This window comes from Palaemon carinicauda, chromosome 22 (assembly GCF_036898095.1).
Source record: "Palaemon carinicauda isolate YSFRI2023 chromosome 22, ASM3689809v2, whole genome shotgun sequence".
Taxonomy (NCBI): Eukaryota; Metazoa; Arthropoda; class Malacostraca; order Decapoda; family Palaemonidae; genus Palaemon; species Palaemon carinicauda.
Window position 1 is genome coordinate 16954583 of NC_090746.1, and position 13420 is coordinate 16968002.

At 32.2% G+C, this 13420-nt stretch overlaps 1 protein-coding gene across 1 annotated transcript; it reads right to left on the reverse strand.

Annotated features, from left to right (window-relative positions):
• Positions 1 to 2810: 2810 nt before the first annotated feature.
• Positions 2811 to 8958, reverse strand: LOC137616774 (uncharacterized). The gene is made up of 2 exons (XM_068346772.1): positions 8345 to 8958; positions 2811 to 8165 (listed from the first exon to the last, which is right to left on the reverse strand). Exon 2 carries the CDS (start codon positions 8076 to 8078, stop codon positions 2811 to 2813), a length of 5268 nt encoding a protein of 1755 aa, XP_068202873.1. The 5' UTR covers positions 8079 to 8165; positions 8345 to 8958.
• Positions 8959 to 13420: the final 4462 nt, after the last annotated feature.

Here is a 13420-nt window from a genome sequence, read left to right on the forward strand (position 1 = left end):
GGTCATTTTAATATCTAAAAGCGTTTAAATATTTTCTAAATATGAAATTATTATCCAATACTTTTGAACTCTTACTTTATTTAAATTCATGATTATTCGAAAAAAATTGTCATATTTCGGTAATGTCCCACCCAGCGCCATTACCGTTGGCCAGTACAGAGGAACTTTATGTTTTTCATTTTTCCCAAGCGAAGCGAGTGAACAGCGGAGCAAAAATATTGGATTCTATCGAAATATTACTGAAATCTAATGGTTTTTGCACCGTCGTGCACTTGCTTTGCTCGCGAAAAAAGAAAAACATCAAGCTCCTATGTATTGGCAAGCGGTATTGGCGCTGGGTGGGACTCTTTATCAAAATATTACCAAAATCATTCTTCATAGTATATCCAATATTATATCTCTAAGATAAATCAATTAATGCCAATGCCATTGATACAAGGCTCTCTATTAGGTTGGTTTAAGGCCCTTTGTATATTTTTAATAGTTATCCATTTAATTTGGAACCAGAGAGTTTCATTTTCTTTGAGGTGACACTTACCACAGTCAAAGAAGATTCTTACTTTATTTGTATTCCTAACTATATAAAACGAGATAGACATATTTTTCCCTTTTCTTAAATGCATATCACGGTCGTATATCAACACTGACCACTCTGGACTTCTTTATAGCTGGTAAATTCATATGTGGCATTTTATATAGTATATAGAAGAGTAATTTATAGTTTATCGATGCAGTTTTCCAGTTATTTTGTGTCATCGAATAAATACATAAAGTTGAAACAAGTAGCAGTCATATAGATATCTTGAACAGTATACATAGATTAATATCCTGTTTTTTTTATCAATTCAAATCAGCATTCTTATTTTATACTCTGATCTATTAATTTGATTTGGTTATCTTTAACACGGGCAAACTAATTTGTGGCGAGAGAAATCACTTACTAACCTACAATCGAAAGATTTAGGCCTACTAAAGTATACCTGCTCTAGTATTTATACTTAAATTTATTGCTTTTGTTTCTTCTACGGCCTTTCTTAATCTCAACCTCATTAACAGAAACTATCTAAAACATATATTGAATCAAATTAATGAACCTCTCGATTCATAATAAAACATTCCCCTTGGGGCGTGAACTGTCGTTATGAATAAAAGAATTAATGAAAAATGGCTTTCATAAGAGTTGTAATACCATAACAGAGTCAAGATCAAGCATGTAGGCTACTCTGAATAACCCATGATTACATGATTATAACAGCCCCAGGGGTTAGTAGAGTAAGAAGTCGACCTTCTATTACGCTTTTCATTATATATATATATATATATATATATATATATATATATATATATATATATATATATATATATATATATATATATATATATATATACAATTGAAACGTAGTAAAAATTCAATAAAAAAAATGGTAAAAAAAACGGGAATTTTTTAGACAAACGCACTAGTGCATTTGAACTGATATACAATTACTGTTTGTTTCTTAGCAATATATATATATATATATATATATATATATATATATATATATATATATATATATATATATATATATATATATATATATATATATATGTACATATAGGCCTATATATATGTACATATATATATACACACAAATATACTGTATATATATATATACATATACATATATATTATATATATACATACACACATATATATATACACAGATATATATATATATATATATATATATATATATATATATATATATATATATATATATATATATATATACACACACACATATACTGTATATATATATATATATATATATATATGTATATATACATATACTATATATATATATATATATATATATATATATATATATATATATATATATATATATATATATATATATATATGTATATATATGTAATGCAGGATATATAACAACTCGGGCTGCCTTGCTGTATCTTTTATTGATCTGATTCAGCCTGTAAAGCATGACAATATAAATAGGTATCCCAAACAATTTTCCACCACATTTAACAACCATACATTTAATAACATCACATTTGATATATAATACATTAACAATAATACATAGTAATAGTGCAATGAATAATAATGCAAAATGAACAGTACACGACAAATGCATACCCGCTCAACTTACAATGTGACCGCCCATTCTTAGCCATGGTAATTAATTGAATACGCCATCCGTCTATACACTGCCACCGACACTTGTCAGTCATAACACCGTCCTGCACTGCTTCCCCGCACCAACAAAGAACTTGCTTGAAGGATTTTCAGTATCAGACCATTATAATTTCTCGTGCCCGTATCCTCATTATGTCCCCGAATACAATGACAATACGAACATTAATGCAAAGTTTACTAATAAAATTTCATAAAAAATGCAGAACCAGCTAATTATAATTTACACAAAAAGTAACACTGCATCCTATGACACGAAGGATATGTCAATCACGAATGGCAATTACACTACAATAATCACAACAATGAAAACTGAGGCGGTGAAAAGTACAACTAAGAAAATCCCAAGGACGGGAGAATTTTGCGACAGTCTCCTATCCTTGGAACAATCCGACAGTACTACAAATGCCGCTTCTAACTAAAGCAACATGTTCTCAGTAATTTCGAATTGTCCAAAAGTTACAATATTACCAAATACAATTCCCAATATTTATCCAACTTAACATGTACATGAATTACATTAACCAGAATATTACCACATCCACATAAATACAAACTATTATGATGATGATCATAATATACTCCCCCCACAACAGATTAATGCCACTTAAGTCTACTGTTCTTCCACCGGAAGTATCACCACTAATTTATGCACCGATCTGGTCATTAGTTTATCAGGTTCTCCCAAATACCGATTTCCAAACTTATTTATCTTATATCTGAGTACCACATCCCTTGTTTTTCCATCTCTTCCCTGCATCCCTTCTACCACTTGTGCTAATTTCCATTCTCCTCTCAATGCATTTTGGTCATTAACAAGTACAATATCACCCTTCATTACACTTCTTACATTGACATGCCATTTTTGTCTTACAATAAGAGTTGGAAAATAATTTTTCATCCATTTATTCCAAAACAAATCTACTATTTTCATCTTAAATGCATATGACTTATTAAAATTAACTCTCTCATTCCAAAATCCACAAGGAGCTTCGATGGTAGATCGACCCAATAGTAAATCATTAGGTCTTAACACAGTCCCTTCGGTAAAGTTTTCCCCTGGTTTAAACCCAATAGGCCGTTCATTCAACATATTGGCAACTTCATACATTACAGATTGTAGTTCCCCAAAAGATATGACTGATTCACCTATGATTCTGGTGAGTGACCTCTTCACCAGTCTAATTAACGACTCGCTACAAGCGTTTTCCCATGGGGCATCAGCAGATTTATTAAATACCCAGGTTAAACCTTCAAATTTTCCAAAGTTAAACACTAAACCTTTATTCCACTGAGTAACCATTTCTCTCAACTCCTTGTTAGCAGACACCAACTGCGTACCATTATCACTGTAAAGCTTCTTTGGAAATCCTCTTAGACATGTGAACCTTTTCAGTACAGTAAGAAAGTTTTGAGTATCATAACCCTCAGAAATGTCCAAATGTACAGCCCTTGTAACCATGCAATTAAAAATTACTCCAAATATTTTCCTTTTCACTCTTCTTTTTACAGTATCACAAACCCAGAAAGGGCCAAAAAGATCTAGGCTAACATTATGCCATGGAGGACATGGTTCAAGTCTCTCTTTTGGCAACTCTCCCATAGCTTGTGATGTACAGATCTTGTCAATTCTTCGACATACTACACACTGTTTTCTAATAGATTTCATTGTTTTCCTTGCTCCCAATATCCAATATTTCACTTGAGCTCTAGCAAGACTTGATTCAACTCCACTGTGATCCTTTTGATGTATGTGAGACAGGTATATTAAAGAGAATGGGTGCTTTGATGGGAGAAGTATAAACTGATTCTGATCCCAATTGTCCTTCAACCATTTGGACATCCTGCTACCCACGGTGACTATGCCATCCTCTCTCGAAACTGGTCCTAAACGTCTATACCTCTTTTCCCAGTCTTGTGGCAAACTTGCTTGAGCGTTTTTGACGAAATACAACTCAGCTTGCTGTATCTCTTCTGTACTAGGATCGCACAATATAGCCTTAAACGATTTTTTCTTTATTGCACTAATAATTCTAGCCATCACTGATAACAGTCTTTTCATATTGCTAAATCTTTGGATATCAATCACCTGGCTACTTGAATTAATTTCTCCTTCATTTAAGGCCACTCTTGCGAAAACAACATCAGGAAGATCCGATACTGTACTCTGTTTTACAGGCCATTCCGAGGAATCTTGATACAGGAATTCTGGACCCTTTTGCCAAACAGATTCTGTATCTAATTCTCTGGGGTTACATTTCCTAGTAGTCAAATCAGCGTTGTTTTCCTTGGAAGATACCCAAAACCATTCTATGGGTTCAGTTTTGGACTGAATTTCTGCAACCCTAATTCTAACAAAGGAATTAAACTGGTGGGATTCCTTCTGGATCTGTGCTCTTACTATCTCACTGTCAGTGATGTGGATTACCTTAGAGAATTTGTATCTCATATTGATTTCAACGGTTGCCCTCAATCTCGATGCTAAAACAGCAGCACACAGTTCTAATCGTGGTATACTGATTTGTTTCATAGGCGCTATTCTATTCTTTGAACAAAGAAGGTTTACATAATAATTACCATCTTGCTTTTCCCATCTAACATATGCTACAGCTCCATACGCTTTTATACTACTATCACAAAAAATGATCAACTCTGGGTCTTTAATTACGTCTGCAGGCCTTACACACCTACTAAAACAGATATTTTCAATTTCAAACATTTCCCTAAACAAATTTTTAGCTTCAGAGTATAAGGTATCACTAATAGGATCATCCCATCCCCTTGAATGTCCCTCATTAATTTCTACAATGATAGAACGCATCAATAACTTTGTCTTCAGTGTGAATGGTGTTAAGAGTCCCAAAGGATCATACAGCTTTGCAAATTGTGATAGTACACTTCTCTTAGTCAACAGAGGTGGCATACAACTCTCAAAATTATCACAGTTCACATCCGACTCTATTCTACCTTCACAGGTTTTTTTTGAGAAATTGAGTTTGACCCTATATGAGAAAGTATCCAGTTTAGGTTTCCAACTTAAACCCAAAACCTTTTCCTGTTCAGTATTTAAAACCCTAGCATTATTATCCTTATCCTCTCCCGATAAAACCCAGTATTTAATCTGAAATCCTCCCAATCTTAATACTTCTTCTACTTCTTTAATCCTTTTCATTGCACAATCCTTCGAGTTAACACTACTGATGATGTCATCAACATAAGAGTCCTCTACTATCATCTTGGATGCTAGCGGAAAGCAATTATTAATTTCTGCAGTTTTACGAAGTGCCATCATTGCAATAGATCCTGAGGGTTTATCCCCAAATGTAACAGTCTTCAATTTATAATGACTAGGATCTCTTTCTAACTCAAAGTTTCTCCATAAAAACCTGTGAGTATGCATATCCTCTTCTGAAAGTTTTACAGTATTGTACATCTTTTTAATATCACCAACCACGCCTATCTTTCCTTCCCTGAATCGTAATAGTATTCCCAATAGGTTATTAATTACATCAGGTCCCTTTGCAAGTAGGTCATTCAGAGATATTCCTTGATATGATGCTGCAGCATCAAATACTATTCTCACTGGGGTTGATGAGGAATCTGTTTTATAAACTGCATGGTGGGGTAAGTAGAAGATTGGACCCTTATAATCCAGCTCTGACTTCAATAATTTTTCCGCTACCCCTCGATCCAACATGTCTTGAATTTGTTCTTGATATTTTGTGCATTGTGTTGCTCCCAGCCTTTTCAGTCTCTTTTCGGTAGCCTTCAATCTAGCATAAGCCATTGGAAAATTATTTGGCAGTTTAGAAGGGTCAGAAATCCAAGGATACTTAGATATCCAGCACATGTTTTCTTCATCATAAGTTAATCCATCTTCAATGAGTTTGAGTTCTCTCTCTTCCCTAATAGTTAAATTTCCCTTTACTGAACATTCTCCGCATTTGCAACCTCCACATTTTGGGATACACTCCGTTCCCAAACTTTCATCCAAGAAATAATTCTCCACTAATTTACCCACATTTGGTTTAGCCCTGAAATGCCAATCAGCAGTGTCATCGTAGCTTATATGATTAATTTGAACACAGTACTTCTTTTCACCTTCCTTCTCATCAAATCTACCCCTAATGCAGAGTCCAAAATCATTGGACAATAATTGAATATTATCTACTGTTTTTATGACTTGTGGCAATAAAGTACAGTAATCTGATCCTATTAGCAGCTCTATACGTCCCTCTGGCCTTTGAAGGTGTTTCTCCTGTACTCCCAGTTTCCTTGCTATTTCTCCCAAATCCATATGATGATGAACAGCAGTTATTTCAGACACGCCACAAACTTCTATAAGTTTTTCTATTCCTGCTTGATCCTTTAATGATACTTCATAAACACAACTATCCAACTCCTCTGTGTGATCACCAACTTTAGTCATAGATAATTGTATAGGAATACCTTTGAGTCCTAGTTTCCTTGCCATTCTAAATGTAATTAAACTAATGTTACTTCCTGCATCATACAACGTGGGGATAGACTTCCCTTCACTGTTAACAAACCCAGTCATCAGAATTGCACCTTTTTTACTTAAATAGTTACTTGTGGCATCAATTGTTGAATTATTTGGATTGTTAAATAGTGTGTGTAAACTTGAATGATGATGTTTACCACACACCTCACCATTTACTTTTACCCTACATGGAAATCTTTTCTCACAATTTCTGGAGAAATGTCCCGTTCGGAGACAGGCGTAGCAAACTCCCTTTTTTCTTAAAAAGTCCATCTGATTTTCAGCTGACCATTGCTTAAATGTCATACAATCCTTCAATTCATGAGATTCACTATCATGGACAGGACAATTTTTTCTTATCTGATCACTGTTATACCTTGTTCTATTAATTCCACCTATATTTTTTCCTTCGCTAATGTGATATAAACTGGTTAAACATTCAGACAATTGATTTTGAAGTTTCTCTTGTCCTATAGTCAACAATTTTATAGCTTCTGCTAATTCCTTTTCCTTATCAAATTCCCTTTCCACAGTATGTACTGTTACCTTAGTCGCACCACTTCTTGAATTATCTTGTAAATACTCCAGAGCTTTGCGATGATCTGTCAGAAATGTAACCAAATTCTTAAATTTGTCCGAATTTAATTCCTGCACTTTAATGGCCCATTCTCTTTTTAACACCGACGGCAGCAATCTTTCTACTTGGGTAAGTACAGTAGTATTCTCCAGTTCTGTAGTCAAGTTTAAATTACTTACATCTAACCACACCTTTTCTACTGTATTGATTAGATTAATTAACTTTCTGTCATCACTATCATTAAGCGGTTTATATGCCCTTATATCTCCTAATATCGCATCGATCAGTTTTTCTTCATTACCGTATGCTTCATTTAGTCTATCCCACATTCGTTTATAATCATCTATATCCTCCACAAGCCTCCTCGGTTCCCCTTCTAATGATATTCTAAGTACGTACGGGTCTTTCCCATGTTGTGACACAACTAGTCTTTCATAATCTCTTACAAAGGCAGGAAATGCTCTCACTGAACCACTAAATTTGGGAGGCTCAAGTTTTTTCAAGGCAAGCACAGTATTATTTTTCACTTTTGTCTTTCCCTTTATCACGCCAAGTAATGAATATTTCATAGTTTCCAATTCCTGTATATATTCCTCATATTCCTGACAAGATTCGCCAACCTTTAATTGTTCTATCATTTGTTCATTGATAACATCAACCTTTTCGAAACACTCACTAACCTCAGTGTACAACACTTCCAATGTTTCTATCGAGTCTCCTCTTCTCTGTGCATCCTTGAATAATCCAACCTTCCGATTGAACCTCCTCTTGGCTGTGGTGCGTTCCCTCTTCAGTTCCTCCATGGCTGCTCTGCGATATTGCTGAATTGTAATGCAGGATATATAACAACTCGGGCTGCCTTGCTGTATCTTTTATTGATCTGATTCAGCCTGTAAAGCATGACAATATAAATAGGTATCCCAAACAATTTTCCACCACATTTAACAACCATACATTTAATAACATCACATTTGATATATAATACATTAACAATAATACATAGTAATAGTGCAATGAATAATAATGCAAAATGAACAGTACACGACAAATGCATACCCGCTCAACTTACAATGTGACCGCCCATTCTTAGCCATGGTAATTAATTGAATACGCCATCCGTCTATACACTGCCACCGACACTTGTCAGTCATAACACCGTCCTGCACTGCTTCCCCGCACCAACAAAGAACTTGCTTGAAGGATTTTCAGTATCAGACCATTATAATTTCTCGTGCCCGTATCCTCATTATGTCCCCGAATACAATGACAATACGAACATTAATGCAAAGTTTACTAATAAAATTTCATAAAAAATGCAGAACCAGCTAATTATAATTTACACAAAAAGTAACACTGCATCCTATGACACGAAGGATATGTCAATCACGAATGGCAATTACACTACAATAATCACAACAATGAAAACTGAGGCGGTGAAAAGTACAACTAAGAAAATCCCAAGGACGGGAGAATTTTGCGACAGTCTCCTATCCTTGGAACAATCCGACAGTACTACAAATGCCGCTTCTAACTAAAGCAACATGTTCTCAGTAATTTCGAATTGTCCAAAAGTTACAATATTACCAAATACAATTCCCAATATTTATCCAACTTAACATGTACATGAATTACATTAACCAGAATATTACCACATCCACATAAATACAAACTATTATGATGATGATCATAATATAATATACATATACTGTATATATATATATATATATATATATATATATATATATATATATATATATATATATATATATATATATAATATATATATATTTCTATATATATATATATATATATCTATACATATACAATATATATATATAATATATATATAGATATATATATATATATATATATGTATATACATATACTATATATATATATATATATATATATATATATATATATATATATATACATGCATATATATGCATATACTGTATATATATATATATATATATATATATATATATACATATATATATATATTTATATATATATATATATATATATATATATATATATATATATATATATATATCTCGACAATTATGTTAATTCTTTGAGCCTGTCGAATCATTTTGACTTGTATTTTTACTAGACATAGAAACCATATTTATAAGTAATACAGTTGATAGAACTATTGCTTATATGCAACACTAAATATACCATTACTAGTCTATCTGAACCATAGAAATTGACAGCTAAATAATTAGACAGAATCCCTATCTTAACTACAACTCGCTAGTTTAGGCAATTTGTGGGATATTGTGGATTTTCCAGTGGTTGCCGTTTAGTGCGACAGGAATAAATATACATACATACATACATACCTACATAGATACATATACAGTATATATAAGAGAGAGAGAGAGAGAGAGAGAGAGAGAGAGAGAGAGAGAGAGAGAGAGAGAGAGAGAGAGACTTGATTTTTATTAGATACGGGAGATAATACCCATCCAAATCTAGACGGCTTTTAATAAGATACGCATCGAGTGATTGGACTTGTTGCTAATTAAACTTCAGGACAGTTTGGAATACATAGACATTCAAGAAGAAAACTAGAAGTTTGTAAATTTTGTAAGTCTTATTAGTACTGAAGCAATAGACGAAAAAAAAATCTGAATTATATAATCATTACAATCCTTCAGAACTTTTCCAGAATACAATGTCGCTGAAAATATACCGAGACAGTTGCAATGAAGTAATAAGCAGACCTGCCTATGGTGTTGAAAATCAGTCAAAATTGGAACACATAAGGTCATTATAAAAAGTTAAAGATTAAATTTCAAACATAATGATACACAAAATTTAGCTGTTCATTATAGAACACTTACAGTGTTATATAAACTAATTTAAAAAAAAAATTGTAATAACATTTCCCTTTCCTTATAATTATACTATACACACACACACACACACACACACACACATATATATATATATATATATATATATATATATATATATATATATATATATATATACATATTGTATATATATGTATATGTATATATATACAATATGTATATATATACATTGTATGTATATATATATATATATATATATATAATGTATATATATATGTATATATACAGTATATATATATATATATATATATATATATATATATATATATATATATACATAAGACATATATACATAAGAAATAAGGCACAGCAATGTGTAGAATATAGAAATCATCCACTTTTGATGCTATTTGTGGACTATGAAAAAGCCGCTGATATTGAGCAATGGCCAATATTAAGTCCTGCGTTATTATGGCATTCCTCATAAATATGTAAATTTGATTAAGTCTGTTCAGTAGCATAGCAAGTGCAAAGTTAATGTTGATGGAGTCCTATCAAATGAATTTCCAGTGAACAGTGGAGTACTTTAAGGGAATGTGTTATCTCCTTTGTTATTTATCCTCCTCATGGATTTTGTAAAGCATAGAACAGTTGGGGATGTTGGAGAAAGAATTGATCGGATTGGTAACACGAAATTATCGGACTTGGAGTGTGCTGATGACGCTGTCCTTATTAGCAAAACGACAAAGGACTTGCAAAGCTTGATTTCCCGAATGCATAAAATATCACATGAGGTTGGGCTGAAGATAAATAGATGAAAGACAGAGATGATGAGAATGGAATATGCAATGGAAGATTAAAATAATTGGAAGGAGAAAGGATTAATGAAGCGAAATCCTTTGAATATTTAGGAACTATGACCTCTATTACAGGGTCTTTAGAGTTAGAGTTTATTAAAATATTAAAAAAAAGCAAATCAGACAATGGTGAGGTTAGGTAAAATTTGGAAATCATAACGCCTGAAATTACTTATAAAAAGCACACTATATAATCAGTTAAGCGAGATTAGTGTTACCGTATGGACAAGAGTCGTAGTATGACAATGAAACAATATCCAACAGATTTTGAATATTTGAGAACAAAGCCCTCAGAAGAATATTGGGAGTTAAATGGCAGGACAGGATTAGGAATGAAACTATAAGAGATTACTCAAGGGCCATGTGTGGATGAGATCAAGGTCAGGGGTAGATAGAGGGGGTTTGGGCATGATTTTCGTAATCCCCAAAAGAGATTAGTTCATCAAACCTTCAACTGGGCTCCACAAGGCACTAGAAGAGTTGGAAGACCCAGGCCTACATGGCTGAGGACTATGAAGAGTGAGGCCCTTTGCGTCAATAGGCGTAGGGGGAGATAATGATGATGATGATGATGATGATAGATATGTATGTATGTATGTATGTATGTATGTATGTATGTAAATGAGTATATATTATATATTAAATATATATGAATATATATTATATATAATATATATATAAACTGTATATGTATAACTGTATATATATATATATATATATATATATATATATATATATAAACTGTATATATATATATATATATATATATATGTATATATAAACTGTGTATATACATATATATATATATATATATATATATATATATATATATATATATATATATATATATATATGCATACATATATTATGGCTGGCAAGCGACATAACCTCTCAAGTTCCAAACTCCTCTGTTTGTTTTTACATAAATCTGTTATATTTAATAATACCCAAACTCTGAGAAAATTATATAACTCCCAGACAGCAATATATAAAAACATTGGATATCCAAAGGTCTCTTAAGTACACTGGGATACGAGAGAGTGCTTTAACAAACACAGGTGATCAAAATAATACACTCTTCAATAAAATGAATATATTCTATAAATATTACAACACTTTGAAAAGAATCTACATCAAAAAATAAATCACTCGAAATACTAAGAATGAACAAAACTTAGACTAAGACAAAAGAAATTATTGCACTCTGAAAATTATGTAGTCAGTTGTTATCACTGGAAATTAAGTTTTACACAAATATTTAGTCTTGATAACTAATGAAAATAGTTAACCTTTAACATTCTAAGGTTTCAACTCTTAAAGAAATTGTATAAAGAAATTGATAAACTTCTCACACAAAGTAATCAAGCAGTTAAGCCAAAATAAATACACTTGACGTATATTACTTACACAGGGCAGGTTACAAAATCTCTAAGAGAATTTTTTATAAGATACTCAGTATGTTTACAAAAACCTATCACACCAAAACTCTGAGATTTCACAATCACTGAATACTTTTAAAAAATACACAGATCTTGTACGAGAGGCATGTGAGTGAGAGAGAGGGTCGATGGCTATTGACTTAAGGCTAGAATTCTCTATCTGCTGCTATGCATCCCTGGGGGCACATATATATGAACTTACCAACTTCTAAATTATTCTAGGTCAGAGGTCTAGAAGCTTCGGGGTTGGCTTTAGCGACGCCACAGTTACCAACTATCCCCTATCGTACAGCAGAATCTAACCACGCTTGCAAGGCAACCCTCTCTCAGCAGCTCTGACACCCCCGTTTACAAACATTAAAAAAGAGATAACACTAACTCTGAGGTTTTCGAGGACCTTCCAAAACACATGGCAAATATGAGAATTGAATAGCGTAATTTCTCACAAACATTATGCAATACCAAATGAAAAAAAAAAAAACAATTACATAAGCCCTCATTCATACCTCGTATGGTTCGTATAGCACACAATCGTTTACATAAGATTTCGTAGCAAAATACGTGATATAAGAAGTTATTTCTTAAAATTAACGTTAATTTACAAACACTGACTTGAATGAAGAGTACAATTAAATGAACGATTATAGTTTATTTATGACATATTTGTTTTTGATGTTAATAGTTTATATGTGACATGTCTGTTTTGAGGTAGTTACTTTTTTTAGAATGATTTATTGTTAATTTGTTCTCTTCCTTATTTCCTTTCCTCACTGGGCTATTTTTCCCTAATGGAGCCCCTGGGCTTATAGCATCTTGCTTTTCCAACTAAGGTTGTAGCTTGGATAGTAATGATAATATATATATATATATATATATATATATATATATATATATATATATATATATATATATATATATATATATATATATACACACATATATACACACATATATATACACATATATATGCATATATATACAAATATACATATATGTATACATATATATATACACATACTGTACA